Source organism: Vidua chalybeata (genome assembly GCF_026979565.1).
Source record: "Vidua chalybeata isolate OUT-0048 chromosome W unlocalized genomic scaffold, bVidCha1 merged haplotype SUPER_W_unloc_2, whole genome shotgun sequence".
Taxonomy (NCBI): domain Eukaryota; kingdom Metazoa; phylum Chordata; class Aves; order Passeriformes; family Viduidae; genus Vidua; species Vidua chalybeata.
This window is the reverse complement of record NW_026530331.1, coordinates 2,005,376-2,023,508: the sequence shown is the minus strand read 5'-3', so window position 1 is coordinate 2,023,508 and position 18,133 is coordinate 2,005,376. Positions and strand designations below refer to the sequence as shown.

Sequence of the window (18,133 nt, the reverse complement as noted above, 5' to 3'; positions counted from 1 at the left end):
TAAGAAAAATTCATTTCCTATAATTGAATGTCTGCTACTATAGCATCAGACTTTCTTTTTTTCTCTATGTTTGTCTATAAGATACACATAAAAGCTAAATATTTTAATAATTTGTTCCTTTATTTTAAGGAGGTAGATTTGGGAAAGTTAAAGGCCCAACATTCCGAATATCAGGAGTGCAGGTGAATGCAAAGTTAGTTATTTCTCATGAAGAAGAGTTGGCACCATTGCACAAATCCATTCCTGCAGATCCAGAAGAAAGGAAAAGGTATTTTTTTTTCTTCCTAAAGGAACCCATAATGTAGAAAGTTATTCAAGGCTTTTATGAATATATTTAAGCAATCCAGACTGAATACACTGGGACATCCATGCCACTCCATTACCTCTAAGAACTGGCAGCAGAAATCTGCTCCACATTCTTTCTTTATTCTTTCTTCCCTCTCCTTAGAAAGCCAGTATTTGCTTTGGCTTCTGAACTGTATTCATTGGGGACTGGGTTCAGTTATTCTTAATTATTCCAGGCTAGAAATCAGACTTGTTGAAGAACTGCTTTGTGTCCCCTCTACCTGAGAAAATGCAATATTTGTCAAAATGGAGCAGATGGTAATTGTTAGTAGTTGTTTAGACCTATGAACTTTTTAGCTTACTACGTTGTGTATCATAGTCCCTAGACTATCTGCTTATTCAGTTAGCAGTTACACGTGAGTAATATTCTAAGCTTATCTTCATGGGTAGCCAGTTCTGACTTAGTCCATGGCCACAGATAGATGACTGTTTTTTATATCTTAATCTTGATCTCCTTTAAAACATGTTTTAGTACTGATTTGAATAAATACTTTATAGAAATTGTAAGAAAGCCTGATAGTTATGTGGATTACTTACTAAATATACCAGGATCTCAGTGATATGTGCCATGTTCTTCTATCCCTTACTAAGTTTGAGAAGTTTGCTTATTTATATTTCTAATTTATTTCTACTAGATATGTCATCCCATGCCACACTAAGGCAGCTCATTTTGATATAGATTGGGGTAAGGAAGATGATTCCAATCTGTTAATAGGTATCTACGAATATGGCTATGGCAGCTGGGAAATGATAAAAATGGATCCTGATCTCAGTTTGACACAGAAGGTATGTCATCTGCAAAATTTCATCAAGGAGTTTTTTTGTTTAGGTAATAATGTTAATAAGAACAGTTACTGAAAGAGTTTATTTTATGATAACTGAAATTGCCCAGAAGTTAGGTCAGTTGTACTTTGTATCCTTTTGGTAAATTATTAGATTTTAAGATTTTGTTTATTCAGTTGAAGTATACCTTCTTAGAGTCTGCTATGTTTCTGGATTTCTTTGTGTCTCTATCACTTGAATTCTCTCTTCCATCTTTTGCTTCCCTAGTTTAAATGCTCTAGTTGTGTTAATTTGAATTAATTCCAGACTTTTGAAAAAAGAAGCAGGCAAATCAGGAAGAGTACAAGGATGTTGTTAGGTGTCATGTAGAGAGAAAATTAGAAAGGCGAAAGCTCAGCTAGAATTCAACCTGGCCACTGCTGTGAAAGATAATAAAAAATGGTTTTACAAATACATTAACAACAAAAGGAGGGCCAGGGAGAATCTCCATTCCTTATTGGATGCAGGGGAAAACATTGTCACCAAGGATGAGGAAAAGGCAAAGGTACTTTATGCCTTCTTTGCCTCAGTCTTACAGTAAGACCAGTTATCCTCAGAACAGCTGACCCCCTGAGCTGATAGACAAGGATAAGGAGCAGAATAGCCCCCCTGTAATCCAGGAGGAGGTAGTTAGTGAGCTGCTGAGCCACTTAGACAATCACAAGTCTATGGGGCCAGATGGGATTCATCCAAGGGTACTGAGGGATCTGGCAGAAGAGCTCAGTAAGATGCTCTTCATCATTTGTCATCAGTTCTGGCTAACTGGGGAGGTTCCAGATGACTGGAGGTTGACCAATGTGATGCCCATCTACAAGAAAGGCTGGAAGGACCATCCGGGGAAGTACAGGCCTGTCAGCCTGACCTCGGTATCCAGCAAGGTTATGGAGCAGATAATCTTGAGTGTGATCACATGGCACATACTGGACAACCAAAGAATCAGTCCCAGCCTCCATGGGTTTAGGAAATGTAGGTCCTGCCTAACCTACCTGATCTGCTTTTATGACAAGGCGAACTGCCTAGTGGATGAGGAAAAGGCTGTGGTTGTGTCTGCTTGGACTTAGCAAAGTCTTTGATACTGTCTCCCACAGCATTCTCCTGGAAAAGCTGTCAGTCCATAGCTTGGACAGGTGCAGTCCTTGATGGGTTAAGAACTGGCTGGATGGCCATGCCCAAGGATCAGTATTGGGTCCAGTCCTGTTTAATATCTTTATGGATGATCTGGATGAGGGGATTGAGGGCACCCTCAGTAAGTTTGCAGATGACACTAAGTTGGGTGGAAGTGTTAATCTGCTGGAGGGTAGGAAGGCTCTGCAGAGGGATTTGAACAAGCTGGATCAATGGGCCAAGACCAATGGTATTCAGTTCAACAAGGCCAAGTGCTGGGTCCTGCACTTTGATCACAACAACCCCCTGCAGTGCTACAGGCTTGGGGAAGAGTGGCTGGAAAGCCGTTTGGCAGAAAAGGTCCTGGGGTTGTTGGTTGACAACTGGCTGAATGTCAGCCAGTGTGTGCCCAGGTGGCCAAGAAGGCCAATGACATCCTGGCTTGTGTCAGAAACAGTGTGGGAAGCAGAATCAGAGCAGTAATTGTCCCCCTGTACTTGGCACTGGTGAGGCCATACCTCGAATCCTGTGTTCAGTTTTGGGCCACTTATAGTGACACCACTTACTTCAAGACAGACATTGAAGTGCTGGAGCGAGTCCAGAGAAGGGCAATAGAGCTGCTGAAGGGTCTAAAGAGTAAGTCATATGAGGAGCAGCTGAGGGAACTGGGGTTGTTTAACCTGGAGAAAAAGAGGCTCAGGGCAGACCTTACCACTCTCTACAACTACCTGAAAGGAGGTTGTAACATGGTGAGGGTCGGCCTCTTTTCCCAGGCAACTCGTGACAGAACAAGAGGACGTGGCCTCAAGCTGTGCCAGGGGAGATTATAGTTGGACATCAGGAGAAATTTCTTCATGGAAAGGGTTGTTAAACATTTGAATGGACTGCCCAGGGAGGTGTTGGAGTCACCATCCCCAGATGTATTCAAGAAACGACTGGATGTGGCACTTATTGCCATGGTCTAGTTGACAAGGTGATGATTGGTCAAAGGTTAGACTCAATGAGCTCAGAGGTCTTTTCCAACCTAAATAATTCTATGAATTCTGTAATTTTATTCTTGATCTTTTGGAGGGAAGTTGGTTTGAGGATTTTGGTTTGGTTTCCCTGTCACTGTTTTCTTTGCTTGAAAGTGACTTTCATTTGCAGCATAAGAATTGCTGTATTTGTCAGATTAGTAGTGCAGTGGCTGCTTAGAAGTAGTGAGAAATACTTAGGGAAATACTGGAGTGAAGCAAACACAATGGTACTGCCAACCTGTAGCTTTGGGATTTGAGGAGCCAGGGTTGTATATAAATCTGTTTAATGATATCCTGCCCCTGCCTTCCATTATTCCATTAATTGCTTGTTTTATGAAACCACTCTTTTTTTTTTTTTTTTTTTTTTGGCTTCTGCATATCCTGTGGTAATGAGTTAATGTGTTCAAAAGCACACGAGAGAACTAGGAGATCTGTGGATGACAGTGGTACAGGAGCTCTGAATTTTTTAGATGAACTATGAGAGTGGAAACAGAAATTTGAGGCTAATTTCTTGAGCTGACTGTAAATTTTGTGAGAATATTTTCAAGACTACATTAGTTGTGTGTTTGAGGAACAATAAAATGTTTAAGTTGTCCATTCCTTGAGGCTGCCTGCATATTGGTCAGGTATAGTTGGAGTGGATTGGTTTTTTACTTATTTTTTAAATTCAACTTTTTCTGTTCCCAGTGCTCCACACTAGCAGCTTCCTAATGTGATAATGTGTACTTATAGTTGATGCTACCATTGCTCTCCTCAGATTTTACCTGATGACCCAGATAAGAAACCGCAGGCAAAGCAGTTGCAGACCCGTGCAGATTACCTCATTAAATTACTGAATAAAGACCTTGCAAGAAAAGAAGTGCAAAGACTTACTGGTGCAGTAAGTTAAGCTTAATATTCAGTAGTGAGATAGCATAATATATCTATGGGAATGTCAGCAGATACTTGTTTTATTCTTAGTTACACTCTTCTTTGTGTCATTTTTCTCTGTATTGGTAATTGTATTATATGAGACTAACTCAAAGAATGTATTGCAAGTTTAATATTGTTTTTTTCTCCCTTATTTGTAAATATTCTTTACTGTTGCATTAGGTTTGGTCTCCAATCCTGAGAAAAGTGGTGGTCATTAGTGGCAATAAATAAATTGAATGCTTTATTTAACATAAAACCCAAAATATTTTTCTGCAACTGTGATACAGACACTTGTCAGTTGACATAATAAAGGTGCTAATTTACATTCAGGGCAATTCAAAGAGGAAGAAAGCAAGAAGTAAGAAGAATAGAGCAACAAAGTCTGCAAAAATGAAAGAAGAAATAAAAAGTGACTCATCACCACCCTCAGAAAAATCGGATGATGATGTGTATAATGAGGTAAACATCATTCATATAAAGACTTGAGCATTTTATCTTCTTGAAATGCAATTTTATTTTAAAATCTAAATATAAAACTAATGTTTCTGACTAATCCATTTTTACTACTGATTATGATTCTTCAGGTAGCAACTTTTGTTCAGGCTCAGGAAAAAAAATCAAGATTGTCTAGAAAGTACAGCATAAATAAACAGTGTTTTGAGACATGCAAGTGAATGCTTCTGTGTATGTCAGGGCTTTCATTATCACAGAATGGGTCAAGTTGGAAGGGACCACTGGAGGTCATCTAGTTCAACCTCCCTGCTCAAGCCAGGTTCCCTAGAGTATGTTACTTGGGATTGTGTCCAGATAGTTCTTGAATATCTCCAGAGAAGGAGACTCCACGCCCTCTCTGGATAATCTGTTCCAGTGCTCAGTCACCTGCACAGTAAAGTTCTTCCTCATGTTCAGGTGGAACTTCCTGTGTTCTAGTTTCTGCCCATTGCCTCTTGTCCTATTGCTTGGCACCACCGAGAAGAGCCTGGCTCCATCCTCTGACACCCTCCCTTCAGATAAGGGGATACTGATACAGTCCCCTCTCAGATCTCTCCCCTCCAGGCTGAAGAGACCCAGCTCCCTCAGTTTTCTTTTCCTAAGTGCAATGCTCCAGTCCCCTAATAATCTTTGTAGCCTTCTGCTGGATTCCCTTCAGGAGTTCCATGTTTCTCTCATACTGATGAGCCCAGAACTGGACACAGCACTCCAGATGCACCTCACTAGGGCTGAATCGAGGGGCAGGATCACCTCCCCTGACCTGCTGGCAATGCTCTTCCTAATGCACCCCAGGATACCATTTGCCTTCTTGACCACATGGGCACTGCTGGCTCATGGACAGCTTGTTGTCCACCAGGTCCCCCAGGTCCTTCTCCACAGAGCTGCTTTCCAGCAGGTCACCCCCAGCCTGTACCAGTACCTGGGGTTATTCTTACCCAGATGCAGGACCCTGCATTTGCCCTTGTTGAATTTCAGAAGATTCCTCCCTGCCCATCTCTCCAGCCTGTCGAGGTCCTTCTGAAGGGCTGCGCAGCCCTCTGAGGTATCAGCCACTCCTCCGAGCTTTGTATCATCAGTGAACTTGCTGAGGAGGCATCTACCCCTTCATCTAAGTCATTGATGAACAAGTTAAACAACACTGAGCCCAGCATTGAATCTTAGAGGACACCACTAGTGACAGGCCTCCAACTAGACTGCAACTGATCACAACACTCTGAGACCTGCCTTTCAGCCATGTTCTCAATCTGCCTCACTGTCCACTATGATATGAGGATGTCACAGGAAGACTGTTGAAAGCCTTTCTGAAGTCCAGGTGGGCAATATCCACTCCTCTCATCTATCCAGCCAGTTATCCCATTGTAGAAAGCAATCAGGTTGGGCAAACATGATTTCCCTTTGTTGAATCCATGCTGACTGCTCCTGATCACCTTCTCATCATCCATGGGGATAGACATGGCCTCCAGAGTGAGGTGCTCCATCACTTTTCCAGGGATTGAGGTGAAGCTGAGTGGCCTGTAGTTCCCTGGGTCCTTCTTCAAAGATGATTGCGAATAACCTAGCAGTGATGTTTGCCAATTCCTTTAGCACATGTGGATGCATCCCATCAGGGCCCACGGACTTCCTGATGTTAAGTTTGACTATTATTCAATAGATATTGTTCTAATAGGCTACTCAACTTTGTTATGTTTTTATTACTTCTGATGTGTTTCTTTAGGACTCTGTTTTTGTTAGCTCATTTATTTATCACACAACAGAAACCACTAGAGAGAAGGAAAAAAAAAAACCCAACAGATTAGGTTTAGGGGCCATGTTGCACCTAATTTTGTAACTTTGAAGGTATCTGAAAAAACATTAGATTCTTCAAAACGTCTCTGAAAAATCAAAAGTTGGAACTCTTCCCTTCTCCTGTGACTGTGACTGTTTAATTCAGGGTCACACAAAAGTTACTGGAACAAAATTACCAGAACAGAAGTCTTTTATCATCACCGTGTCCTGAAAAATCAGCTCATTCTTGTGAGGTCTACTTCCTTATTGCTTTTAGCTTTCAGCTTAACTACTTTTTACAGGAGCAGATTTCTTTGGTAATACAAAAGTTAAATGGATTTTATCTCTCACACAAGGCCATTACCCCTGCCCAATCAATACTTGTTTTGTGTCACATTAAGGAAATGAGTGAGTAGTCCTCATCTTGTTTTGAAACTGCATCCAGCTCCATTTGATAGGTGTTAAACCTAAGTCTAAAGAAATCACACACAGAAAAAAGTACATTTTAATCTGATGGTTGCAAAACTTGTATAGTTAGAAACTCCATTTGATGTGACATATATGCTTGTGTATTTCAGGATGAGATTGTTTCAGTGAAATGTCCACATAAAAAAATAAAAGCAGAAGAAAATGAAGAAAAGCCTGAGCCAGATATTGGTATAAAGATGGAAGCTGTGGAAAAAAGAGAGACAAGAGAAAAAGAAAATAAGAGGCATTCAAAAAAAGAGAAAAAAGAAAAAGAGGATAAGAAAGAGTTAAAAAATATTAAAGAAAAGAGAGAAAACAAACTAAAAGAATCCACACAGAAAGAAAAAGAAGTAAAGGAAGAAAAGGTAACTAGCTTTTTTTCTTATATAGCACTAGAAAAGGCCACCAGGTTTTTGTGAATGATTTTGAGTTGAAAAGATATTTTGGATCAGTAATTTCACTGAAATCTTTTGCATCATGTGAAGTTTTATTTTTGCCACTTGTAAGTACAAGGACAAGCAAATGAAATGGGAAATTATTTTTTTAAAGATCTATAGCTTAGTGGGACTGAGAGTGCAAGTGGTGCAAGAAACTTGTCCATTCTCCTTCTCCATCCCTCCGAGAGAGAAAATAAAAGGTACTATCACTGCATGACAGATTTTTTTCTTTCTTTTTGTTATTATTGAAGATAATGCAGTGATTGCCTAATTACAGTATAATTTCAGCCCAAAAATAAGGTTTGCTTATCAGATAAATTTTCATGTTTTGTTCTTAGGCAAATGAACTCAAATCTGAAAATAAAGAAAAAAATAAAAAAGTTTCATTGTTGGATATTCCAGTTCATATTACTGCAACTAGTGAAACACTTCCAATATCAGAAGAATCTGAAGAACTGGATCAGAGGACATTCGGTGTGGTAAGTCCCTTGTTGATAACTTAGCATTTACACTTGATATACTAAATGAGCACAATTTCTGATGTTTTTGATTCTGCTATTAGGTATTATAATGCAGATATCTATTGCCAGTAAAATCTTAGATCAGTGAAGGCTTATCGACACTATACTAAATTCAGTTTTGTTTTCAGGTTAGCAGTTTTATTTTATTGCATTTATGCAGTATAGTGAAGAGTATTTGTCTAGTTGTGTGTACTGTATAGTTTTAAAAAAGACTGTGAAGATACATCCTCAAGAATAATTCATGGATACTGCTTCTTAAAGAACAGAAATTAATGAATTTTAATGCATCTGCAGTAGTCTCTGACTTGACCTTATCAAATACCCCTTTGTAAGCTAACAAGAGAAAGTTGCTCATGAAGTATTACAGACTTCCTGCATTAGACAGAGGAAGAAACAAATCCTAAAGTCCTTAGAAATATCTTGATGGTGTAATATCTCTGATAACGAAAGAATTTCAGTTATATCACTACTTTTGTCCACAACAAAAACAATATTGGAAGAACAAAAGGGGGGTATGTAACATTTTATAGGTTTATTGGGGACTTTGGAAGGATGCTAAGAATTTACTTTGAGCAGCTACTTTTCTGCTGTAAAAGTTCTATCATTCTGCTTTCAACAGTTGTCTGTTACTGCTAGACAGGTTTACTGGGTCTACTGTGGTGCTGGCTGTAAGAAGCAAATTATCTTGTTTTCTCATCACTATGGTACTGACTAGTTTACCTATGTGGGGGCTGTTGTTTTGCATTTTTTTTTAATCTAAATGATGTTATAAGTGATTCATCTATAATTTCCAGGATATCTTGTGAGTGGCTAGGTGACTGAAAATCACACAATTCCCATGTACAACTGTGCTTCTCTGTTCACCTCTACACTTAAGCAGTGTACTTTGTAAACTGTCTTTTAAAAGTTGCTTAAGCTGTGGTTAGTGCAATAGGTAATGTAGCTGCTTAATTACTTAATGGCATGATCTGGTAATGAAACAGCTTCACTGATTTTTGAGTTGTCCCTAGATGTTGACACAGTGATTGTGATGTTCTCCAAAATCCCTCATATTTTTGATTCTGGATATATAGACTTGTCTTCCTTCCTTAGTGGGAGTAATTATAGATTGGGTTTGCATATAAAACATTGTTTTGTCCAGGCCCTCTGTTCTGGAAGGTATATCTATCATTATGCCATGATCAGATACAATATAATTAGCATGTTTATCTTTTCAAATGGAAATTAGTGCTGTGGGTTGTTGAGGCTAACTCATTTGACTTCTTGTCTATCTTGTGACAGGTAAAAATATGCATTTCATCTACCTTGCCATTGTGATTAAATTGTATTTCCAAGCAAAGGTCTATAATTTAAAACATGCTAACTGGTTTATCTGTATTTACTATTAACATGTTTAAATTAGTGTGAAAATTCAAGCATACACATATGAAATATATCTATGAGTACATGTTGTCATCACTGTTACTAATTTAGGCACACCTAAACTAGCTTTATCCTAGTATCTGCATAGAACTCAGGCTTAAAAGCTGCGCAGAGAAGGAATGCTGATCCTCTGTTGAATGCCAAGTTTAATTGTTGCAGAAAGCATCTACTTAAAATATATTAAACATTCTCATACCTAATCTTGGCACTGAGTCTGTATAGCTTTCAAGGCTCTAAAAAGTAAAATAACTCTTGTCCTATATACTTGTGCTGAAAGTTAAACCCATGATTGTAAAACCTAGTAATTCTTTTCCCTCAGAAAATCTTTTATATTAACTTAGTGCTTTCTTAAATCTTTAATATGTGTTACATACGATTCAATAATTTCATATAGGAGTAAATTTTCAACTGGATTTAAAAAGCTACTTTTCCAAATGAAATCTTATAGTAAAACTAAAAGAGCTGCAAGCAAAGACTTGCTTTTCATTTGTCTTACAACAGTACTGTCTTTGCCTGTGTAAGGGTGTCATGTTTTATGATTTTAATATTTTTATTTTTGAATTAATGTATTCCTTTTTTTAAAATTTAACAGTGCAAAGAAAGAATGAGGCCTGTTAAAGCAGCATTGAAACAATTGGATAGACCAGAGAAAGGCCTTTCTGAAAGGGAACAGCTGGAGCATACTAGACAGTGCCTAATCAAAATTGGGGACCACATTACTGAATGTCTAAAGCAGTACACAAATCCTGAACAAATTAAACAGTGGAGAAAGTAAGTTATTCTGCATGATTTTTCTTGAAAAAGGGAAAATCATAATAGCTTATGTTAAGTAGAATATTTTTAATTATTTCTCATTTATTATTCTCCATTTATTTTATTTTTCTGCTGTATTAAATAAGGACTTATGAAAAGATTATAAGTGGTTACAGCTTTTATTGGTTTCACTTTTTTATACTTGCATAGCAATGCATTTTGTCCAGTAGGTGGAGTCCTCTTACTTTTTAAAACCAAATGCAAAGAGAAAATAACTGTATTTAGAGTATATTTCATGTTTAGTGGAAAAGAGTTCTTATCATTAAAGAATCTGCCTTTTTCAACATTGACGTTTGGTTTTGGTTTCTATTCATGCTAAAACAGGCCATTATGAATGTGTATGTTGAACTTTGAATGATTTTGAGTTGCCGAATCCTTTATTCTTTTAAAAAATATACTCTAAACTTAAATCATATTAACTGACTTGATAAAAAGCATTTATCATAACATACTCAGAAATGTATTTCAAAATGAAATAAGAGTTTTAAGTGTTCTTATGCATCTGTGAGGTGATAACTTTGGAAAAATTGAGAAAAATGTTGGTTTATAAACTTGCTATATTTTGTTAAGTTATTAATGCAGTTAGATTTAGTTTTATCATAATGTGCACTTTAATCCTTTATGATTGCAAATATGGTTGCACTTCCATATACAAAACTCAGACAAGTGTTTCATTTTCTTGCAGACTGTTACCAGAATATTTCTGCTGTTTGTACCTGCTTTATTTTAAAATATTGGGGTGAACTGAAATACAAAAACAATATCCATGTCTTAAAGACACTTTGGTAAATGTTATGTTTCTTTAAATGGAAATTCATAGTAGGATCATAGACTCATAGAATTATTAAGGTTGGAAAAGATCTCTAAGATCATTGAGTCCAACTGTTAACACAGCACTATCACTGTGTTCACCACTAAACCATGTCTCAAAGTGACACATCCATACATTTTTTTAACAGTTCCAGGGATGGTGATTCCACCACTTTCCTGAGCAGCCTGTTTCAATGCCTGATTACCATTTCAGTGAAGAATGAGTATAGTAGAGCTACTATAATATTAATTCATAGTAATGCTACAGTACCATGCATAGATTATTAAAATATGTGTTTTATCTATCTTTAATAAGACATAGAATTTAGTAAAGGTATTCATGCTATATTTCTTATACAGATGTCATTGGGCACACCATTTGCAGGTTTTGTCTAATTTTGCAAACCTCTAGGCCAAAACTATAGTATTTAAATCATCGCAGTAAAAGAGCAGATAGATGCTTCTTGAGCCTACACACTTGAGCTGGTTCTGAACTAAAAACTACTTAGAACAGTACTATTCTTTAGTCTTTTAAGCATTCCACCTGTAAACTTTGCTAAAAGAATTCTAGACTTTAGATCTGGTGTCTGCAATCATAGAAGCAAATCTTGTCTTTAAGGTTTTGGCTCCTTGACACCAGAAGTGTTGTTTTGTTTTGCTTTCTTCTTTCATAGCATAGATTAGGATCAAAGATTTTGGCATGCTGCTTCCACCCTCTTTCAGATTCCTCATTTGGTTTCAAAAGCTTTGACCAGGCTTTGGAATTTCATGGGAAAATCCCATCCCTGATATCTGTAGGAAATTGGGCATGTAGGTCAAATTTCTTATACTGCAAGAGATTTAAAGTTCAGAAGAATCTTCACTGAGTAGTAAATACTCCCATTTTCTGACATATTTCAAGTAATCTTTCAGAAGAATTGCACAACAAATTGAAAACTACATTTTTATGCAATTGCCAAATCATTCTATTAACAAAACTTCCATTAATACTATTTTTCATACAGTTTGCATTTTTCAGTCATTGTGATAAATATCACAAAATGACAAATTATTAAAGTAATTAATTTCTGAAAAATTTGAAATACAGCTAAGTAATGTTTTCTGTGCAGCTAGACAATATTCTGTGTAACAGACTTTACATTTAATTCAGTTTACTGAAGTACTGTTGAAATAATTTCATTTAAATCCATATTCTGTTGTACGACACAATAAAAACTAATACATGGAAGAATTATAACCTCTCTTTCTTTTTCCTCAGAAACTTGTGGATTTTTGTCTCTAAGTTTACAGAATTTGATGCCAGAAAGCTGCACAAGCTGTATAAACATGCAATCAAAAAACGCCAAGAATCTCAGGTAATACTTTCAGACTCTCTAAATATACAAAAATATATTCTAAGTTTTATAATTGTTATTATAAAGTATCAATTGTTTTCACTCAATACACTTTAAATGTATTTTACTGTTCATAGTAAACTAGTTTGTTTTCTTAGAATATTTTCTGAAGAATTCAGATGCAACTTTGGGATTTATCAATGACAATTTTTGTGCTTGTCTCTTTTAGCAGCACAGTGACCAGAATATTAGCAACAACATGAATACACATGTAATTAGAAATCCAGGTAAGAAATCTGGAACATATTATTGTGCTGGATATCTTAAATGATGGTATGTAAAATGAAATAAAACTGTCCCCTAGAACTCCTATACTGATGGATATCATAGGGATAGGCTGACAGCATAACTTCACTAGTTTGCTGATGAAATTCAACTGAGCATGGACTGAATTTGGCACTTAGAGATTTTAGTAGCAAGTTATTTGGCCATTCTCTTAAAGTAAGTAAATTAATTTTTAAAAATCCACACTTTTTTGTATTTAGTTTTGAGAAGGGAGAGAGGCCAACTCAACACTTGTAAACTTCTTGGAGGCTCTATACCTGTTTGTAGCAGTTGTAATGTCACCATATCATAATAAAGATATTCCCTGAATTTATGGTTAGCAATCAGTTATATGGGACGTCTTTTGCTATTGAAAATAATACTGTTTTTCTATGCTCCCACAGTTGCCTTCTTGTAATACTATTTTTTATATCATGTTATATAAAACCTAGAGTATATTATCATGGGTTTAAAATTTATATACAATAACAATAGTATGGTAATAATGGGTATAATGTATTTTAGGAATACCACTAAAAACTCTTCATTAAGAAGGTGTACCTCTAAAACTAGTGTTCTCACTAGGGCTGTCTCCTTAGAGAGGAACTTCCTACCATTCTGTTTCAAATTGCTCTACTAAAGGCACCTGGTTTCTACGCCCTGCTCAATTAGACCGCACTGATCTTCTCCATTCAGTCTGTAAGGTTGAAAAATTTAGTTTCTCAGTCCTACATATCTATGTTTTTAGCTTGCTTGCCTTCTGTTTCCTTCTGAGGTCTCTCTCAGTTTGCTCACATTACTGCATTTATCTTTCACTAATTTAGATATTGTTTCTGTCAAACTATAATGCCACTTTCACATTGCTTTAAATCTGACAGATAGAAGTGCTGTTTGAATGGGTGAAGAAAATAATTTTTACTGTATGAGGCTTCCTTATAACCTCTGCTTTATTAAACAGGTGTTGAAAGACTGAAGGAGAATACAAACCATGATGACAGTAGCAGGAACAGTTCTTCTGATAGACATTTGTCACAGTACTATGATCATCATAAGGACAAGCATCAGGAAGATGCTTATAATAAAAATGACTCGAGAAAAAGGTCCCATTCAGCTTTCAGCAATGGAAAAGACCACAGAGACTGGGATCACTATAAACATGACAGCAGGTAAATTGTTCTGCTAAAAATTCCTTTCCTGGTTTTTCACTATGCTTGTAGTAAACATCAGTGAATCTTTTCTAGAGTAATGCAAAATTGCAAAGACATTTCTCTTATGCAGTTCTGTTGAATTGACATGATTGTAGTCCTTACTATGTGTTCAGTAATAAGTAAATTTTTTCAGATACTATAGTGATGGTAAACATAGAAAGCTGGATGACCACAGGAGCAGAGATCACAGGTCAAACCTGGAAGGAAGTTTAAAAGACAGTCGGCCTCATTCAAATCACCGTTCCCATTCAGACCACAGGATACATTCAGATCACCGTTCCACTTCAGAGTATATCCATCATAAATCTTCCAGAGATTATAGGTACCACTCAGACTGGCAAATAGACCACAGAGCTTCTGGTAGTGGCCCAAGGTCACCATTAGATCAGAGGTCTCCTTATGGGTCAAGATCTCCTATAGGACACAGATCTCCATTTGAACACTCATCAGATCACAAAAGTACACCTGAACATACATGGAGTAGCCGGAAAACATAACAAAGACTGCCATTTTCTGGACCATCTTTTAGCCATATACAGTAAGCTAACACAGTAATTGCCTTATGTGACTTGAAAGATATGGACTGGATATTGTTAGTCACAGTATTGTTACTTCTTTCCAGGATGCAAGGTCTATTATCCCAACAATAGAAAAATATTTTTGTATTTAAAATTTCTGCTGCACTGTGCTGCAAATGTTGGTGGCAGGTGTTTTCTGGGTTTTTTTTCCACTCTTTAAGAAATGGAAAATGTTTACTTTTACAGGGACCTCAACACTGCCCCATTCAGACTGAATCTCATAAAACTGGTTTTAGGGTGAACACAGTTTAAATTATGTTTGCAAATGAGATTTTAAACACAGACCTGTGATCATGTTTCAGGAAGAAATTAGGAGGAGTTTTTTTTTTGTTTGTTTTCTTAGTAAAGAATTCTCAAGGACATTTGTTCACGTTTCAAAGCTATTTATTTACATTGTATACTGCAGTCACCTTGCCATTTTGCATCACAAGCTTGAATATTTAAGTTCTGTACCCATAACTGTAAAATAGACAGGATTTCTTCTGTTTGTGGTCAGTTGTAATTATGCCTTTTTTCAAAATAAAAGAAATCTCTGAAAAATATTGCAAACTAATTAAATGAGATTTTTTTTGCTTGTTCCTTTCCCTACCTACTCAGTCTTTCTTGTCACACAGTCAATATACTAACACTTTTTAATAAAAATATTTTTATGAAATTGCTGTTCAGAATGCAAAAATGGGGACGGGAACCTTTTTATTCCATTTAGTGCCCCTTTTTATTGGATGCTTCAGATACATGTTTTGGTTTTGTTTTTCTATAAAACTGACAATACTGTGATTTGTTGTGATGAAATGGGAAATATTCAGCTAAACTGTGGTCTGAAAAGTTTTTCAGTCCATAGGTTTTAAAGAAGGCATGTTCAATATCTGAACACTTTTGAATCCAAATCAGAAAAAATTTATTGGAAATGTATCATTTTCCCTCTTGAAATGGGCAATAATGTCAAATGTGCTATGCAGCCAGTTAATATTTTAGATTTGAATGACTTTCTATTACAAGAATTATTACAATACACACTGTATATAGATAACTTCTGTTTGACAAATTAAATTTAAAATGAAATGTGAGCTCTTGTTTTCTGCTGGTGTTTTTCTACAGCATACATCTTTCTCATGTAACCATAAAAATATTCAACTCTTAAGTGATGCTGTTGAGCCAGGGACAGACGAAATGACTCGTATGATTTCAGAAGGCAAATGAGTGTTTATTCAAAAGCACTTCTCTCTTTTATAGAGAACATCATGAACATTAATTCCATTGGTCTTAAGGTAAAAGCATTTCACCTGATTGGTACACTGGACTTAGGTCAGTGTGGTAGAACATATCTATAAACAATATGAACGGAAAGCAAGATAATAGATTGTTTACATTCCTCTCTGACTTTTTTCCAGGCTTAGCCTGGCAGAAATCTTTCTCTTTTTCTCTCTGACTGAACTGAGAATATCCACACTTAAGTACTAAATACACAACATAATTAGGGAAGATAAATGTCTACCCTGGCATCATGTGGTTGGAGCTAATATGTTGTTCCAATTTTTCTTCATCTTGCAATGTGTTGATGTCTTGGTTTAAGACTATTTAAGGGGTGGACACTCCAAAATTAGTTGCCTCTCCTTTTAGTTTTAACCACTCCCCTTTCACCAATAAGGTGAGACAAATGCAAGAAGATATAAGTGGGAAAATGGCAGTTTACTAAAAAACAAAACAGCAGCAGGCAAAAATAACAATAATAATCACTAGATACAAAGGTGCTGAGTCTCGTGGACTCCCCAGGAAGAAAGAAAACAAAATGGTGGAGAAACCCCTCCCCCAAGATGGTGCCCTCTGTAGACAACGTCGGGGTCTGAGAGTTAAAGGCAGAAATGGTGGACAACAACCCCCCCCAACCACGTGTGAAGAGAGAGAACAAATAGAGAAAAACAGCACAGCAACTGAACCTCCGCGATAGCAAAAACTCCCTCTTCCCCCAAAGAACAACTAACAGGGAACAAGGGCAAAATTTTAAAAAACCCTAGACTCCAAAAAACAGCCAAATGCCCCTCTTATCTCTCTGACAGTGGCAGCTCTGTTGACTAAGGCGGCCAAAAACTGGCAGCTGGAACTGGATTCGCAGCTGGAACTCGTGAAGGGACTATGCCTTCTCCTCAGCAAAAGCAGCAGGCAGTCAGCTAGGATGACTTGGATTCCGTATCCTTCTGATTCAACCAGGCACTGCTGGTGGGCTGGGGCAACCATATGGAGCAGGGGCTGTTCTGTTTTTCTTGGCATGGCACCATGGCTGGTTGTCCTGGGTGGTGGCAGAAAAAAAGAAAGGAAAAAAACAGTCCAAAGACCTGCCTCAGCTTTCCTGGCAAGAACGAAAGAGAAAGGGCAAGACAGCCTCTGCCTGAGTGTCCCTCACCTGACCTTAAAAGGACCCCAGCATCTGCCAACCTCCATGGTTCTGTTTCTAACCACTAGTTCTTGAAGAGAGAGTAACTATATTGGCATATGAAATCGTACAGATAGATATGGAATACAATAACATTTTGGGTTGCCCAGGACAGTTGAGCATTTTTTCCAATTAACCAGGGTTGCACGAAGGCATTAAAATTGAACCAAAACCTGTTCAGTGTACCTGTTTGTTATAATCTCACTATAGGCATAGCTGTTGCACATTCTAAGTTAATATCATTTAGCCAAGTACAATTAAGCTAATTTAATGTAGGCTGCAACTCAGATAATGCTTCTTCATTTATTAGCTGTCATTTTCCTAGGGTTCAGAGGGTTTTGAACTCTGCTTTTCATCTTAATTACTGAAGCAGTGTTAAGCTAGTGGTGGCTAGTAAAGTTGTGCATGTGTGCTATGCATCTTCTAGTGGTGAAAATCTAGAAGTTGGTGCATCCACATCCACTGCCTAGTTCTTCCAGTTTGGGTAGTAAGCTGGAATCTTGGATCCACTCTAACACATCAATAGAACAGTCCCACTAAGTCTACTTCACTATCAGTAAAGCTAGACAGAACCAGAACATAGTTGGTATCTTTGGTTAGAATCTTTGCTAATTAGGATATTTAGGTTGTGTTAACTTTGATTATGTTATAGCTGTTTAAGACTTAACTGAATGCAGAGGGGAATGAAGTTTGATGGCAGAGGTGTTCTCCATGGCTTATGAAACTGTTATGGGGTTCTCCTAATTACTAATATATGCACCATATCCTTTGCAAATAAACCATTTATCATTCATTTTCCATGCATGCAAATGTGGTGGCCGGACCTTGGCTGGATACCAGGTGCCCACCAAAGCCGCTCTATCACTCCCCTCCTCAAGTGGACAGGGGAGAGAAAATATAACAAAAGGCTGAGATTAAGACAGGGAGAGATCACACACCAATTACTGTTATGGGCAAAACAGGCTTGACTTGGGGAAATGACTGGATTTATTACCAAACCTTAAAAACACTGTCTCCCCACCCCTCCATTCTTCCTGGGCTTAGGTGTAGTCCTGATTCTCTACCTCCTTCCCCTAAGGGCTGGGAAATGGGTGTTGTGGTCAGTTCATCACATGTTGCCTCTGCTGCTCCTTCCTCCATAGAGGACAGACTGCTCACGCTCTTCCTTTGCTCTGGCATGGTGTCCCTCCCACGGGAGACAGTCCTCCATGGACTTCTCCAGTGTGAGTCCTTCCCACAGGCTGCAGTTCTTCATGAACTGCTCCAGCCTGGATCCATTCCATGGGGTGCAGTCCTTCAGGCACAAACTGCTCCAGAATGGGTCTGTTTCAC

General features: G+C 37.5%; 1 protein-coding gene across 6 annotated transcripts in view; it reads left to right on the top strand.

The window, feature by feature from the left end:
* Positions 1 to 15,381, top strand: part of LOC128782875 (chromodomain-helicase-DNA-binding protein 1-like) — a 110,092-nt gene extending 94,711 nt beyond the window's left edge. For 4 of the 6 annotated variants that reach the window (XM_053933375.1, XM_053933371.1, XM_053933372.1 and 1 more), the window contains 11 exons: positions 130 to 268; positions 981 to 1,131; positions 4,045 to 4,167; positions 4,530 to 4,658; positions 7,034 to 7,288; positions 7,699 to 7,839; positions 9,896 to 10,074; positions 12,185 to 12,281; positions 12,490 to 12,547; positions 13,543 to 13,750; positions 13,926 to 15,381. In XM_053933375.1, coding sequence (XP_053789350.1) covers positions 130 to 268; positions 981 to 1,131; positions 4,045 to 4,167; positions 4,530 to 4,658; positions 7,034 to 7,288; positions 7,699 to 7,839; positions 9,896 to 10,074; positions 12,185 to 12,281; positions 12,490 to 12,547; positions 13,543 to 13,750; positions 13,926 to 14,289 — 1,844 coding nt within the window. In that variant the 3' untranslated portion in view covers positions 14,290 to 15,381. The remainder of the gene's footprint in view (positions 1 to 129; positions 269 to 980; positions 1,132 to 4,044; positions 4,168 to 4,529; positions 4,659 to 7,033; positions 7,289 to 7,698; positions 7,840 to 9,895; positions 10,075 to 12,184; positions 12,282 to 12,489; positions 12,548 to 13,542; positions 13,751 to 13,925) is intronic. The other 2 variants (XM_053933374.1, XM_053933376.1) reach the window with 2 other exon arrangements.
* Positions 15,382 to 18,133: the final 2,752 nt, after the last annotated feature.